Source organism: Diabrotica undecimpunctata, chromosome 2 (genome assembly GCF_040954645.1).
Source record: "Diabrotica undecimpunctata isolate CICGRU chromosome 2, icDiaUnde3, whole genome shotgun sequence".
NCBI classification, from domain to species: Eukaryota; Metazoa; Arthropoda; class Insecta; order Coleoptera; family Chrysomelidae; genus Diabrotica; species Diabrotica undecimpunctata.
Window position 1 is genome coordinate 51425815 of NC_092804.1, and position 18029 is coordinate 51443843.

Below are 18029 nucleotides of genomic sequence, written 5' to 3' on the forward strand. Positions count from 1 at the left end.
CAACGCCTTATAGTTGCATTAAACAAAATAGGAAAAAAAATCAAGACGTTTGTTGTCGTTGTACGGTAAAGCTCAGTACAATGAAATTCTCTTTACAGATAAAAAAATAGTAGTGCAGAAAACATAGTACGAAGTTTCGCGCTAGTCTACAGTACCACCTACTGTACCACTTTTTTTCTATTTAGTGTCCACCCGTATATCACCTGTACATTACATTTTGTTCTGATTCCGTTACTCCTTTTTCGATCTCTCAGCGTGTTTTTTTGTGATTCTTCTGGGTATTCTCATTTTTGCTGTTTCTAGCATTCTCTGTATTTTGCCTGTGTTGATTTTGTTTCTGACGCGTAAGTTATTATTGGTCTTATACTAGCCTTGTAGATTCTGGATTTCATCTTACAGTTAATATGCCGGCTTACGCCATATAGTGTTACTAAGGCATGCTGCCAATCTATTTGCTCTTTGTACTTGATCTCTGACTTCTTTTTCAACGTCTCTATAGCTGAACAATGTAATCCCTAGTTACTTTATTTCCATTGCTTGTTTAACGCTCACTCCATCGACTTCTAGTTTTCATCTTGTTGGTTCTTTATAGATTACTATTGTTCTAGTTTTCTGATTTTCTAAGTTCTAGCAAATTTATTCGACTATTAAAAAAATATTTAACTTTTAAAAACTACTAACAACCTTTTCATTATCACTATTAAGATTATACAGCAATATTACTATTAATATTGTATTATGATTTTTTAGCTTGCTGTTCCTTCACCAGAACCTAGTTCGGCAAAAGTGGCTCTTCGACGAGCAACTCCATCACCGAGCATAGAACCTTTTTCTCCGGAACGACCTGATGAAGAAGGACTAGAAGTAAAAAAACCCAAAAGTGGAATCTTTATTAATGTCAAAGAATCGGATAAACAAAAACCATCCAAAGTTGAAGACTATGATAGTTTTGATTTAGTATATCAAAGACAACCTAGACCGTAAGTTTATATAACTTAATTTGTTTCTCTAATAAAAAATTGATGATATAATCAAAAAGTTGTTGAACGTTTAATATCACAAAGATTGCTCATAAATTTCATTTTTTGTTTTATTTAATTCCCGTTAATCAACCACAAATTTTTCTTACGTATTGAACCAGAATAAAAATCATAAAATCTGTTCTAGCCGTAGTCCCAATGATGTTAAAGAGAGAAAACAAAAAATGAGAGAGCGCTCTGGTCTCACAGATATAACCGAAGATGATGAAACTCATACGCCAGTATCTAAAAAACGAAAAAAGAGATCCAAACGTACACATAAAAAGTCAGTAACAGATGATGAGATGGACGGTATTACGTCAGATAATTATTATGATGGAGAAGGAGAAGACACTGGAGTATATTTAACAAAAATGTTGCGAAGAAAAGTTTCACTGGTAAGTTATCTATACGATTATGTTTATTAATATTCTCGTGAAATTATTATTTAAAAAAAATGCAGTTTAGTTACTGTTGTAATATAATTACAAATCATAATGGGATTACAAAGTTACAAACATTATAACGGAAAATGACATTATCATGTAGAGTAGAAGGTCGACTCGTTTTCTCAGTAGGCTGGCGGATTTACTACAATACGACTTTTTCAAACGCAACAGTGTAAGATTAAAAAATCGATCTTTGGCTTTAAATTAAAACTAATTTAATTAGATACAAATATAGTCATTGTTTTCAAGAATTAGTTGCTAAAGAAGTAGTTTAAATAAACAACAATTTAATTTACACCCAAATAAAATTAGAATGAACAGTTTTAGATAAAACTACATTGTCAAATGTATACTTAGTTTACTAGCTTTTGATTATTTAATTCATTCAGCCACGATAAAATTCATACTAAACTTTGTTAAAATAATAAATATAAGGTTATTTAAAAAAATCTCCCAATATATAAAGTTGGAACCACTATTAAATGTACCTAGATATTTTAAAATACGGTTATGGCTAACTAATTTATCTTATTAATTAAACTTTGATTTCTACAACGTTCATCTCGATAGTAATATCTAAACTATGATATTTAACACCTGTTATATATCTAGCTATAAGTGATTTATGTTCTGACCTCCTTTCCGTTATTATAAATATTCCGTTATAATTTACTGACATGAACAATGTGCCTCTACCATCTTTAAGCCCATTCAAACCGCAGTAGATATTCTTCTTAAGTACTGTAATGTTAGTGATTTTCTAAATAGAGTTGTATCTATTTTTAATAAAGCATTTCCTCTATTAAACATCAGGCCAAAACATTACAAACCTTGGATTACCAAAGGCATTCGCATATCTGCGAAGAATATGCGTTCTCTGCTATATATTAAAAAATTTAATGACAGAATTCCCATCTCTGATTATATCAATACGTACAGAAAATGCTATCTAAAACTACTCAAAGTAGCAAAAAAATCCTACTTTCATAATGCCTAACAAGCTCCAAAAATATTTCAAAAGAAACTTAGTCAATAATAAACGATTTTTGAAATAAAACCAGTACAGCGAATCAAACCTTTTTTTTTTCCTAACCCCGAAAATCTAAATGATTACTTTGTTAATGTGAGTAAAAATATAACCTCAACTATTTCGCCACAACAAGATCCAGTTTCCTATCTCCCTAATTCGAAAAACATTGCTGGTACCTTCTTTTTAAGACCAGTTGATAAGACTGAACTCATTCGAACAATTCGTAGTATAAAAAGCAAATCGTCCTGTAGTACAGATGGATTATCTATTAAAATGTTCTCAAATCTTCCGCATAATGTATTGGAGGTCATGGTCCTAGTAAATGATTTCCTTGAGAAAGGTATATTCCCTAACTGCCTAAAGACTGCCATCGTTATTCCTCTTCATAAAGGTGGAGACAAATCTGATGCCTGCAACTATAGACCCATTGCCTTGTTACCAGCACTATCAAAAATTATTGAAAGGCTTATAAAAGTTCGACTTATGCCCTTTCTCCTTAAACATAATATTTTATCGCAAAATCAGTTCGGCTTTTTGTCTAATAAATGTACTAGTGATGCCATGTTTTCTGTGTTACATGAGGTATATCTATCCCTAAATAGTAACCTCTCCTCCGCCACCGTTTTCTGCGACTATTCCAAAGCCTTTGACTACGTAAATCACGACATTCTATTAAAAAAATTAACTTTCTATGGAATTCGGGGTATGTCTTTGAATTGGTTCAAAACTTACTTGGTAGGTAGGAAACAATTGGTTAGAATAAAAGACACCCACTCTAGTTGTAAAGACATTGAGTGTGGAGTACCGCAAGGTTCAGTATTAGGTCCCTTTTTTTTTACTTTTCATTAATGACATCACTTACTTGAAAATTAAAGGGAAAATTTTTCTATTTGCTGATGATACCAGTATTACTTGGAGCAGCTCTAATATTTCAACGCTTCATTTAATTATAACCGCTGATTTGCTTATAATCAAGGCTTGGCCAGACTCCAACTTACTTAGCTTTAACGTGGATAAGACAGTAGTATTATCTTATAAAGGAGTCATTCAACCCTTGCTTTTGAATGAGAACCAAATCAGTATCGTTAATTCCGTGAAATTTCTAGGTATTCTTGTCGACAGCGATCTTAAATGGTCCTTGCATACTGACTCCTTAAGGAAGAAACTAGCCTCAGCTTGCTTTGCAATAAGATCTGTTTCGAAGGAACTAAATTTAGCTTCTGTCAAAATGGCATATTTCTCATTGTTCGAGTCTCATCTTCGATATGGGCTTCCATTTTGGGGTTCTAGTACAGCGGACCAATTTGATTCTATTTTTAAGTTGCAAAAAAGAGCAATTCGTTATCTATTTGGTCTCAAACAAACAACTCATTGCAAGACCTACTTCAAAAATCACGGAATTTTGACGCTTCCCTCTTTATTTATTTTGGAAACGGTTTGTTTGATTCGCAAGCATCTAAACATTTTTCCCGATAGACCTGATCATGGCTACTCCATTAGAAATTCGGATTGTAACGTTTATTTACCGATCCCGTCCACTCAGCTAGTAAAGAATTCTATTCTATATAGTGCAAAAAAACTTTATAATCACCTTCCAAGAGAAATTAAATCCGCAACATCTTTCATTAAGTTTCGTAAGATGACAAAAATCTATCTCTCTGAAAGACCATATTATTCAGTTGACGATGTATAACAAAGAAACAAAATTAGTATTGTTTATAATTACATTTGGGTGTCTCAAGCAGTGGCTACAATTTGTCTCATTTGTTGTTGTCTGTACAAATTATGTAAGTTATACAATAATTTTACTAATTTAAAATTGTATTGTTTTGTTTTTTTATTATATTTCTTTTTGTTTTATACTTTTTGTACTTTTTGACTGATTTTTTTTAGCTTTGTCCATAAAATTGTTCAATAATTTTCAATGACAATAAAGCATATTTCTATTCTATACTATAAGTAGACAAGCAACATGGGCTTATCTTTAATCCTATGCAAAATCCAAAACTATAAATTTTAGTAGACGACCTCCGTTCCTATCTGCTTAAATTATGATTAACTATATCAACCTTCCCGTTGTTAAACAATGCAAAATTCTCGGCTTAATGTTTGATTCTCGACTTACCTGGAAACAACATATCTCTCTCTTGTCGTGTTCCCATTACTGAGGATCGTGACTTCTTCCAATATTCCTAACAATTTTTTTCCATTGGTCTATATCTTCAGCTGCTCTTAGAGCTTCGCAGAATGAGTTTCCAGCTGAATTCTTAATTTGGTCGAACTATCTAGTTGGTGATCATCCTCTTGATCTTCTCCCCGGAACGTTTTCAAAAACAATGAATCTCTTCAAACTATCGTCACTTCTGCGAACCACGTGACCAAAAAATTGCGTAATACGTTGCAGACATATTGTGGATAGCCTTTTTTTAATCTGGAGTTATTTTAAAATGGAAACGTTTGTCCTATGAGCTGTCCAAGGTATGCGCAGCATTCTTCTTCAGCACCACATCTCAAAGGCATACATTTTTTGGCGCTCGCGACCTCGATGAGTCCAAGTCTCTGCCCCGTATAGAAATATGGAGAATACAAGGGCATTCACCAGTCTCATCTTAATATTTTGAGAAATAGATCTGTCTTTCTAAACTTTAGTTAGGCGACTCCTCGCTTTTTGTGCCATAACAATACGTCTCCGAAGTTCTGCTTCACAGTTACCATCGTTAGTTATATTAGAAACGAGATAGACAAAACTGTCCACTATCTGGTATTCTTGTAACATGTTAGTCAGTTGAATAGTGTGGAATCTGTCGACTACCATTATTTTTGTCTTAGCTTTATTGATTTTCAGACTAACTTTATTGCTATCCTACTCAACTCTTCGCATGAGATTAAACATTTCTTGCTCATTTGCTGCTATAAGTGTAGTGTCATCAGCAAATCTTAAATTGGAAATTTTCCTACCAGACACTGTTACTTCGCCGGCTTATTCATCTAAAGCCATCCTCATGACATGTTCACCATAAATGTTGAATAAGTCAGGTGACAACACGCATATTTGTCTAAAACCTCTCTACGTCTTGAAACAACATATTCTTACTTAATATAAAACATATGCGAGTGACTTAATATAATAAAAACTCTTTTGTACTATCATTGAGCTGTGACAAAAACTCACTTCTTACAGTTTACAGGTCTCCTATACGCTTCAAACTAGACTATGGCTATCACATATATATCTTTTCTTCTAAGCCATACCTTAACTTTTCAAACTCGATTCATAACACGGCCCTTCGTCTTTGTATGTGCCCTTTTTAATCACTTTACTAAACATTTCATAATTTTTCGATGACATCTTAAATCTTCTAGAATTTTAATACTTCTATTTTTTCGTCAAGGGACTTATATGTGGGATAAATCTTATGGAACTTTTGGAACACTGCTCCTTCCTTTTTAGTTATTCTTCTCGAATAACTGGCCTAATAGGGACGGATTAAAGCCAACAGGGTGAATCAGTTCTATGACATAACGCCAATCTCTCGATACGCATTACCTTGGATGCTGTAGATTAAATCGGTTATTTTATGCAACACGGTGTACGAGTTTTCCCAGTTTCGTTAAAGTTTTGGATCAATTCCTTTCTTACGTGTGGGATTGTATAACCATACTGGGTCACCTGTTTCGAATATTGTACCCGCAGCATGAATGTTGAGCCTGATCTTGGCTTTATCACTTTGAAGTTTCAAACTTCTGAAAAGCAAATTCACAGACATTTTTCAATTTTTATTTTAAACTTTCGATGTACTTCAGGGATCTACGTTCTTCTTCGCAGGAAGACAATCGTCCAAAAATAAGATCTTAAGGCAGCTTCATTTCTCTTCCGGTGATCATCATCGATGGAAAATAATCGGTTTTTTCATGTTCGGAACTTCTACATGCTAATAGGAATAAAGGAATTAAAGTAACCCAATCTTTTTGATAATCAGCGACAAACATTGAAAGGGATTAACAAACAGTTCTATTATGTCTTTTGACCATTCCGTCTGATTGGGGATGCAGAGGCGCAGTGCGAGTTTTCTTAATACCCAAGAATTTTATTAATTCATACCATAATTCTTATTATAAAATTCCGTCCTTGATAAGAATATAACTCTAAAGGAACTCCGAGTCTTAATACATACGATTCGTGTTATGAATGGTTCTGCTACTGTAGTCGCCTTTTGATTAGGAAGCGGTGAAATTTCAGGCCATTTTGAAAAATTATCCATTGCGACCATTTAGTACCTGTTTCCTCTTTCTATCATTGAAAGTTAACTAAGAATATCCACTAGAAGTCAAGATCAAAAGGCTCTCCGGAAAGTTATTGTACGATTTTACTATGAATTCTTATTCTATTGCCTTTTCTACCCGTACATAAATCGCATTTGTGACACCAATCTTCTACATCTCGGCGATAATTATTTCAGTTAAATCTGTTCTGAACTCTGGCCATTGTTCTTTTGACTCCAAAATGTCCTCCAGAAAGGCTGCTATGAATTTCTTGCAACACACTTTTAATGTGTGTATTTGGCAGTTCTATTTGTTGAATCGTACGTACTATATATGGACTTTCCCATTTCTGATACAGAGATTCTCATTGAACCCAGTACGAATTTATAGTTCCACTGTATTTGGTTATTTCCTGCCAAATAGGTCTGACTCCATTTTTAAGCCATTCTCGTATAACTTTTAAGTCACTATCTTTCTTTTGACTCTTTTGAAGATTTTCCAGGAAAAAATGGTCAATATTTTCTTCCTGTTCACCTATGGTACTCTGGAGACTTACTTCTTTGGTAACATTCTCCTTTTCCTCAATGTGATACAAAGTTTGAAGCTGTAATTTATTTGAAGCTTGGAATTTTTGTAATTGCCATTTATTCTACACATTGACATCTGTTCTCTTAATTTCTGGTATTTCATTTTTACTAATCGCTAGTTGCTCCCTCAAATATGCAACTTTAGTTTCCAAAGTGTCTTTTTCACTTCTGTGGTCACTTGTGGAAAATCTATTGCTTGGAGACATGGAGTAACGGGCTTTTAAATGTCGATCTGGGCTACCTTCCAACCTCATTATTTGGTTCTTCTGTTCTTACATGGGATCGGCTTCCGCAATTATTTTGCAAATGCCCTATTCTTCCGCAATACATTGTTTTGATTTGGAGATTTTTGTTAAAGATTTTACTGTATGCTCAACATCTGGGATAGAATAAGTTCTTAGTTATCTGCGGTTGTGACCTCTTCATTTTCTCGAAATCTTTTAATTTTGGGCGAGATCCATTCGTGCTCCATTTAGTGTTTGGTGATGCTGTAATCATAGAGCTCGTTTTATTTTAACAGCCTGTCGTCTATTATGAATCCCTGTATACCAATTTGTTCCAGAAAATGTTTAGGTGCCTAAGGGTACACCAAATCTTTTAATACCGACTTCATATTCTTGCATGCTTTCGTTATGCTTTTATTATCGAACTTTCAGCTGACTTTGGAAAACCTGCTTTAGATGCTGCTGGCCATATCTTGCTTCTAAAACTTAAATGAGAGTGTTATAACTGGGTGCATCTTGGGGAAGAAATTTCAAAATAGTTGCTGCATGTTCTCGAAGCGACACTACCAAGGAATCTGCCATTACTTTCTTAGTCCAGCCATTTGTCCTAGCTGCAGCTTCAAATTGAAAACGATAAGTTTTCCATGCTGTTTGACCATCAAATGTGGGTGGTTTTAAAATTTTGCTAGTTCTAATTGTGCCTGGTTCAACTATGGACGATAATGAAGCTGTTTGTTCAGATTCAACATTATATACTGAAACAATATTAGATAAAGCAGCTTGGGTACCAATTTTTATTCAACTAACTTAACTATTTATCTTTCTAAATTGGATTTAAAATCATTTTAATATTGTGAATTTTTATTTTCTAAATCGTTTTGTAGTTGTATTATTTTATTTTCTAAATCGGTTTTCATATCGTTCTGTTTTTCTTCTAATTTATTTATTCTACTAGTAATTTGACTTACCTCCAACTGAAAATTTTCGTGAATTTAAGATAAACAATTCATGAGTTTTACCTCCACATTTCTACGCCTCTCTTCCTTTTTTTGTGTATGCTTCTTCTTCATCTTTTCCTCTTCTTGTCTACGCTTCACCTTCACCACCCTACGCTTCTTTTTCTCTTTCTCTTTTTGTCTACATTTCTGATTTTCATACTTCTCTTTTTGCCTACGTTTCTCTTCTTATTCTTGTCTACTTTTTTCAGCTTTTCCTCTTCTTTCATGTTTTAAAACAATGCAAGGGTCCGGAAGTTTCTCTTTCTTTATCAAAATCAGTAGATCTTATACTTACCATTAACAATTCCTAAATATTTCTTTGATCCCACAGCTGTCACCAACTTGTTTACAAAACTTTAACAGAATGACAACTATAAACTTCAAAAACTCAATTATAACTGTTCTCTAAACTGTCAACATCTGTCTATATACATTTTTTGACGTTCCAGACTTCACTAGACTGGTCGCAAGATTGGTCGCCAAGATGTCAACAGGATGCCATATTGGTGGAAGGCGACATCGAGGCACTAAGAAATGTGTGTATAGCAATGAGAAGAAGGTTAACAAGAGCAAGAGGTAGAGCAGGAATCAACCCTGAGATCATCGAGGAGATCGAGGAAGAGTACCGCGCAAGGAAGAGGGAACTGTACAGGAAAATCCGTACAGAGAAAAGAAGGCACTGGAAAGAGTTGTGTGAGCAGCTGGATGAGGACATCTGGGGTCAGGGATACAAGATCGTCATTAAGAAGTTCCATGCGTATTCTCCTTACGAAATGCCTATGGATAAGAAGCTTGAGGTAACAAGAGAGCTCTTTCCGGACGGCAGATGTCATAGTGTATGGAGGGATGAAGGAGCTGAGCGAGCTGTACTCTTTACCATGGATGAACTTATCGAGGCATTGGGTTCACTGAAGACTCGTAGGTCCCCAGGACTAGATCAGATACCACCTGAGGCGGTGAAGGGTCTAGGAGGGGTGGAACCTGCGTGGCTTCTGAAACACATGAATACACTGCTGGAAGCACAAACCTTTCCTGAGCCTTGGAGGACATCGAGGTTAATACTGCTTCCCAACGCTAGGGAAAAGTATCACCCCATCTGTCTGCTTCCATGCATCAGTAAGCTGTATGAAAGGATGCTGCGAGTACGCATAGACGACATGATTGAGAGGTCAGGTGGTTTATCAAGGAGGCAATTTGGTTTTTGTGAAGTGAAAAGCACGATTGATGCAATCATGAGTGTACTCGAAGCATTGCGCAACAGAGGGGATGAACATCGCTGGGCGGCTCTGCTGTTGTTTGATGTTAAGAATGCATTCAATACGTTGCAGTGGGACGAGGTAATGAAGGCAATGGAGGAGAGAGAATGTCCTGGTTACCTGATGAATGTGGTGGCGGAGTATCTGTCCGAGAGAACGATTATGGTGGAAAAGGGCACGGTCGTGGACGTGACGGCCGAGGTACCCCAGGGATCTGTCTTGGGCCCGACGCTATGGAATCTGGCATATGACGGGGTTATGCATTGTGAATACGGAGAGGGTACAACCCCCTTCGCATTCGCGGATGACCTCTCTGTACTGGTAGTGGCCAGGGATAAGCCAGATCTCAAATACCGGGTTCGAAACGCAGGCGTCGTCGTAAAGAAATGGATGACGCAGCACAGACTGAAACTTGCGACAGAGAAAACCGAAGCCATCATTCTGAAGGGGACAAGGAACAGGCAAAATATTGAATTAAAATGGAAATGCAAATCCGAAAGGAGGAGGGTCTTACACGGTGTTGTACAGTCGATCGTTCTCTACGCGGCACCAGTCTGGAGCGAGGCGGTGGAGATAACTGCCCATAGGAGTCTCATGACACGAGTAGACAGAACAAGTCTGTAGCGAGTGGCATGCGCCTACAGGACTGTGTCTGCGGCAGCCTTATGGACCATCACTGGATGTGTTCCGTTGCATGTTTTGGCGGTGGAAAGAAAAGAGCTTTATGAGAGAAGAGATCCAAACCTTACTGTGGCCGAGAAAAGACAGGAAAGGGAAAGGTCAGTTGAAAGATGGCAAGAAGAATGGAACAACACGAAAGATGTGGCACAGTGGACGAAAATGCTGATCCCGAACATAAGAGATTTAGTGGACTGTGGACACAGGCGACTGGATCATTTCCTGACGCAGGTGCTCACAGGACACGGGTGTTTTAGGGCCTACCTCTATAGGATCGGAAAGGCTGATACAGATGAATGCCTATACTATGGATACTCGAACACTGTGACACATACGATGTTAGATTGCAGCAGATGGATAGTGGAAAGGAACAGAATGGAGAGAGAGACAGGTGTGAATTTTGTTACAGTGAGAGAAATGATTGAGAGAATGATTGAAAATAAATTAGTTTGGACTAGCATACACAGCTATATCCGTGCAGTGATCAAGAAAAAGGAAGATGAAGAAAGACTGCTGAACCAACGCTAAAGGTAAGAGTGAATGATGCTGAAAGGTGAAGCTAGAAAAGTGGGTCACACTGTATGAGTTGGAATGCGTGAGTCAGACTGTGGGGAAGGAGGAAATGTCCATCTGGAAATAATGCCGAACTAGGAGCGATGAGTGTCTTCTACGCGTTACCTGGAACGAGACAGGGAACCTCCTTGCTGATGAATAGAGTGTGGATTTGTATGAATGGAAAATGAATGAATAAAGGTAGTGATTCGGAAGTGATGCTGGCCTTACAGCGGCCATTCCGCTTCCGGATCGCTGAATGACGGGAGGAGGGTCTGGTTTAGCAGGTAGGCGTTCGGCGTAGACTCGGCGACGAGAGGGCATTTTAAAGTACCTCGAGAACTATCGCCGGGAGTACGAAGAACGAATCCTGCACTAAAGTTAGTCAGGCGGCGTCCTGGACTGAGATGTCTTTTGAAGATTCCAGACCCCCCCTCTATAAAGACGAAAAAAAAAAAGACTTCACTAGACATTTCGTGATTTTTCGATGGCATCTTGAATATTCTAGAACTTTAATACTTTTTTTTTTCGTCAAAAAACTTCTTCTATGTGGGATAAATCTTACGGTATTATCGTAACAATATGAACAACTTTATACTTTTTTTTAGACGTCTGCTGCAACTTCTTACCAGAGCAGAGATATTCCTCATTCCACTATATCACTTGTTACGGATGCTGGTGTTGACAAATATATTCAAAAATTCAGAAGAGATTCAGAAATGAAAAAATTTCAACCAAAGAAAAGAAAGATTAAAAGAGGAACACTCCAAAGTCATTCATTCACCGATATGTATCAGCCTATTTTAAAAGACTTCTTTTTTGGATCCATGCAGGGCACTATGCACCAGGGTAAGTAATTTATATAATATTATTATATAAAAAAGAGGAAGTAATTAAAAGGAAAATACCAGTATTAGTAAGTCGGTAACATATAGAGGATACATCATTGATGTTTTTTAAATAACAAACATATAAAATCAGAATTTGGTGTTTATTGAAAGTAAACTAAATGCACGACCAAATACTTACCATGTCGGGATAGTATTATGAGGTTTTTTTCCTGGTGTTTCTCTCATAATTTACTATGGAATTACTAACAGGAGATGTTTACTGTCATCATGTCATGTGTTTGTATTTTTAAAGACGAATTACATGCTATGATTTTTTCTGACTCGAATGAACTATCTTACAAGTAAAGTCGTCCCAGGAACGCAACTCAACAATACTGGCAATATGATTTTAAAGTCGTCTACTTTAAAATGTATTATGTATGTCTGAATTGTCAATATAAATGAGTCAGATAAAATTAAATTATTAGAAGAATTTTTCACTAAGTAACAAGAAAACAAAATTTGTTTAATTTACTAATGTTGTATTTTGAGAACGATTTCCGAAGTGGAAATTGAAACGTTAATAAACGTACTTTCACCTTTAATTGTGGCTTATTTCCATTTAAATAGTAATTACTTTAACATGCCACACGAAAATAGCTTCAGAACAATATTACTTGTTTTAATCCCAATGTTTTGAACCAATGAGTTCATAACTAATTATATTACCAAGCACGGATTTTTCTTTTGACGTAGCTCCTAGTTAGCTAATAATACTGTTAAAAACCTAGGAGAAGTGGTTTTACTTCTCGTTTGTCAACCTTTAAGCATTCTCATTTTCCCTAATCACTTTATTGCTTGTCACCCACATCAAGTAACATTTCTGTGTGTTATCAAATTCTTATAGATAGAAGTTATTATATTTTTTAAAGTCTCAAACCAACTTAATATAGTACATAAATAAAATACTCTAGATATTTAAATTTAGATATAGATAATTTAGATATTTAAAAGGATATACAAGCTTATAGGTCAGTAATTATCGTGATAAATCTGTAGGAGCTGTTTGTGCTTGTTTATAAGTAGTAAAAACGCAGTTGATACATAATGAACAAGTATTTGTCAGAACGCGAGTTGGAATTAGAAACAGAGAATATTGAATAGTGCTAGTGATTCAGATATTGAGTATGACAATAATGATTTCGATGTAAGTGAAAGAGAAGATGTGTTTTACTAATCCCCACAACCAAGATTTTGAATTTGATGATTCTCAGAGTGAGAAATCGGGTGTAAGTTCTGTGCATTAGTATGCAAGTAAAACAGGAAAAGCATAAATGGCTAACTCTCCAAGAATGAGTAGACGAACGAAGCAAAACATCTTCAACGTCTTCCGATAACGAGAAGTTCTTCGTAACGAAGGTATCGTTACGTCTATTATAAGTCACTTTTAAAATTTCTACACGATGACATAATCGACGTAATTATCCGCCACACTAATAAGGAGGTTGAAAGGAAGAATATGAAGAAAATCGACAAATCTGAATTACTAGCTTTTACCAGTATTTTAATTTTGATATGTGTGAATGCAGATATTAAGCTGAACTGCCATAATGATAAGGCAAGATACATAATATGTAATATAAGAGAGACAAGGAAAGAACGGCGAAAGCAAGATAAATTTGCACCAATTAGAAATATCTTTAAATTATTAAACGACACATTTCCAAGATACCTTACACCAGCAGTGAATGTCGTTATTCATGAGATGCTGTCCCCCCTTGAAGAAAAGTGTCCTTTTAAAGTTTTCATGAAAGATAAACCAGGAAAGTATTAGATTCTCATTCGGATGTTAGCAGATTGTAAAAGACTCTAAAAGACCAAAAGGTGTTGTGAAGCGTCTAGATGAACCAAGAAAGAATACAGGTCGCAACGTTACTACAGATCGCTATCACACTTCTATAGAGCTGCAGCAGATGAACTATATGAAAATACAATGTAACAAAACCACAAACATATACCTGACGTTATCAAAAGAACTTAAAATAGGAAAAAATATGCAACGATGTTCGCCTTTACGGGTTCCCAGTCCGGAACTCCACCAGTTACCCTTCTCTTCTAGCTCCCTAGGATAAAGTCCACAAAAATACTAATTTTCTTATCTACACATAATGATGACATGGTGAGCAACGATGCCAAGAATAAGTCTGATATAAATCTATTCTATAATATTAAGGGTGGAGTTGGCACAATAGACCAAATGGCGAGGAAATACAGTTCCAGAGATCTACACGAAGGTCGCCATTGTCAACATTCTTTACATTTTTAGACATTTCTTCCTTGAACGCATTTTCCTTATTTACACTTAACCACCCAAAATGGAATATAAAAAATTGTAATATAAGGTTTCTTTTCATCCAGGAGCTAGGCATCGAACTAATAAAGGCTCTTGTCCAACGAAGGGCTGAGAATCTGAAGGGATTGCGTCTTTACATTATAGTTGCAGTGAATGGTATCTTAGGGCAAAAACTTAAAAGCGTAAATGATGCTAAATCTGATGATAGTCCTAACAAAACGCGGTGTTCCATTTGTGTTAATGAAGCTATGGGTAGAAATAAATGTGTAAAACAGCTGTCAAAAACAACTACCGTGTGTGCGAAATGCAATATATTTGTATGGCATACACAATGTCTCTTTCAGTTGCCGAGATGCTGCAATTGAACATTGGGAGTCAGATTACCTTCGTATTTTAGACCTTATTGTTTTTTGATTTTTTTTATAATAGTTCGTTAGTTTCGTAAGGTTTGTACATCGTTTATATTAATATTTCAGAAAATGCTGTGTTTACTAAGCATAAGATTCTTAGGTGTAATCCATTTATAATATTTGTAACAACTCTCAATAAATATATTAGCAATTTTCGAAATGGACATTTTTAACCACCATTGGGCATGCATGTAACCTATAGATTGTTGGGTGTTTAAGGGTTAAAGATAGTAGGTCCTGTTTCTCCTTCTACATATAACTGATCATCAGTCTTGTTCAATGCAATTAATGTGTGTGTATTCAATGCAATTAATTTTCATGTTTCTAAGATCCTTGATAGCTCCGAGATGAGATTTACCTCGTTGGTTTTTATGCTGTTGGGTGACCTTTTATGGTCACCCAACTTTATGGTCAAGTTGTGTTGTGGATTTGCTTATAATTCTCTGCAGTTTTATTCAATTTTCATCTTTCATTCATTTGACCCATTATCTCATTAGTTTCCTTAGATTTGTCCCATCACTCTGTTTTGTCCGACGTGTTCTTTTTAATGTTCTTTATTTTCTTTTTTAGTTGTTCCCGTACTTTTATTTCGGTTTCTGGGTTAGTGGACCTCTTTATATCTATTGCTTTATCTCAATGCTTTTATGATGTTTTTATATCTTGTTAATGCCACTAATCTAGTTAATAGCTAATCTTTCCATCTGTATATTCAACGATTGGGGAGCTTGAAGAGTGTATTGCTTAATAGAAGTTTATACTCTTGGCAAAAGCATATAAGCCTGTTGCCTCTATCTTTTCTTTTCCATAGGGCAAATTATTCATGTTTTTTTTTTGTCATTTTCATCAGACTTTTCAGTTATTCGTGGACTATTTCACTAGACTATTTTTAACTGATAAAACGTCATTGCAACGCAAAATTTTCTACTGACAAAACTAACTCCTTCCTGCCCGTGATTTCTCAGCAACAAAATTATGACAGATCTGTCTCATAGGTGTCTAGTAATTCTATTGTTGTCAGTTTGACAAACTTCATTGAGCGTAATCAATTTTGGACAGATATAATGAATCCAGACAAAAAATCAAGATTTGGATGCCAGTCAGCTGAAGAAATAAAAAAATTGGTTTTGGAAAATGTCCCATTGAACTCGCAGAGGTCCAGAAGCTCTATTTGGACCCAATTTTCGGAGTTTCAACAGGTAAGAAATTTTACGCTTGAAAGATGTACTACCATAACGGAACTAGCAAAAATTTTCCAGAATTATGCCTTTAACATGAAAAAGGCAATGGCGAAGACTATAAAGTCAATGTGGAATACTACAGCAAAAAAATGGCACAAGAAAAATATTTTACTGAGTACGGCATAAAAATCGACACTTTCACAGATATATCTTTCAAATGTGCAAGTTTGGCCAGAGATACCAAGCAGAGGCAGCTTCAAAGTGTTAAAAAAAAAGAAAACTCAATTCGAAAGCGTTATCCACCGAAGAACTAATAAAAATCATTCAAAGCTACGACGAGGAAACCCTCGATGTAGCACAAAAAAGTTTTTTCACCTTTGCTCATTTTAACTTTCTTGGGGAGGTAATGAGAACGTAAACTGCCAGATTTACTTTTTCCAGAAGGAATTTGATGTTATGAGAGAATTTAGGGGCCGAACTGAATACAACAGCATTTTTTCCAAAACAAATCAAGGCGGTTCGAAAAGTTTAGCAAGCTGCAAATGGCTGGTAAGGAATTCATTAAACGCAAATTTATGCCCAGTCAGATTATTTTAGAAATTAATGGAAAAACGGGGATCAAAGATTTTATTAGATAGACTCTTTCTTACCGTTCACCCCAACTGGAAGGTCGGATCTTGTTTCAAAGACTCTTCACTTGGCATCAACACCGTATCTAAGTGAACAAAAATGTCAGCTGAAAAAATTGAAATAGACACAAAAAACATAAAATAACAAACCATTCTCATCGATCATCAGCTGTGTTAGCTTTGTTCAAGCAAGGTGTTTCTGAACAGTTAATTAAATTAACGGGTCACTCAAATGCAAGTTCTCTAAAACCATATCTACAGCTAAATTCCAGTCACCACCAGTTGACAAGTTGATCGAAAATCTCAAAACAACAAATGACGCTGGACCTTCGAGCTCCCAAATGCTACAGGTCATAATACACAAAATCATGCTTTGGTAGAAAATAATGTGCAAACTACTATAGCTTATAATAATTGTACATTTAATAATGTTAACAAATAAACAAAGATTATGTTTCGTTGACATGGTGCATTAATTGTCTTGTGAAATAGTCTTGTCAAATATCATTGGAGAGAAAATTATTTACCGGCAAAATTTTCTTCGGGTTTTATTTCAGTTTGTTGCCTTTGGGCAATGCTCGCTTATATAATTTTGACAAAATCACTCGACTGACATCTCGTGATTTAACTTCTTCTTCAAGTGCCATCTTCGTTCCGAAGGTTGGCGATCATCAGGGCTATACGTATTTTCGAAACTGCTGACCGAAACAATTCGTTACTGCTACAGCTATACCATTCCCGTAGATTCCTTAGCCAGGAGTTTCGTCTTCTTCCTATGGACCTTTTTCCTGCTATTTTCCCTTGCATAATTATTCGAAGCAGTTCATATTTTTCGCCTCTTGTAATGTGTCCCAAGTATTGCAGTTTTCGTTTTTTGATCGTAAATATGACTTCCTTTTCTTTATTCATTCTTCTCAAGACCTCGACATTTGTGACTCTCTCGGTCCATGATATTCTCAGGATTCTGCGATACATCCACAGTTCAAATGCCTCTAATTTTTTGGTATCAATCTTTTTCAACGTCCATGACTCCATTCCGTAGAACAGCACAGAAAGTACGTAACATCTCATCAGGCGAAGTTTCATTTTAAGGCTCAAATCTCTTCCGCAGAACATCTCTTCATTTTAGTGAATATGGATCTGGCTTTTTCAATTCTTATTTTGATTTCTGCTGAGCTATCGTTGTCTTCATTTATAAAAGTGCCTAAATATTTGTATTTGCTAACTCGATCGATAATTTCATTGTGTAAATATAAATTTTGGACATTTTGTGTTGATTTCGATATTACCATAAATTTAGTTTTCTTTATGTTCAAAGATAGTCCATATTCTTCGCTGCAGTCTGCTATCTTATTCACCAATGTCTGTAGCTCTTCAAGTGTTTCTGCGATCAGAACGGTGTCGTCGGCATATCTCAGATTGTTTAATCTAACACCATTTTATATTTTAATACCTACGGATTTCTCAGAGAGTGTTCTATTCATTACGTCTTCGGAATAGAGATTAAACAGGGTTGGTGACAGTATACACCCTTGTCTCACACCTCGCTTTATTTCAATTTCTTCAGTGGTAT

At 35.7% G+C, this 18029-nt stretch overlaps 1 protein-coding gene across 1 annotated transcript in view; it reads left to right on the forward strand.

Annotated features, from left to right (window-relative positions):
• The window catches only part of LOC140434535 (uncharacterized), a 102748-nt gene that overhangs the window by 9057 nt on the left and 75662 nt on the right, over positions 1-18029 (forward strand). The window contains exons 4-6 of the mRNA XM_072522874.1: positions 751-980; positions 1168-1417; positions 11665-11905. Coding sequence (XP_072378975.1) covers positions 751-980; positions 1168-1417; positions 11665-11905 — 721 coding nt within the window. The remainder of the gene's footprint in view (positions 1-750; positions 981-1167; positions 1418-11664; positions 11906-18029) is intronic.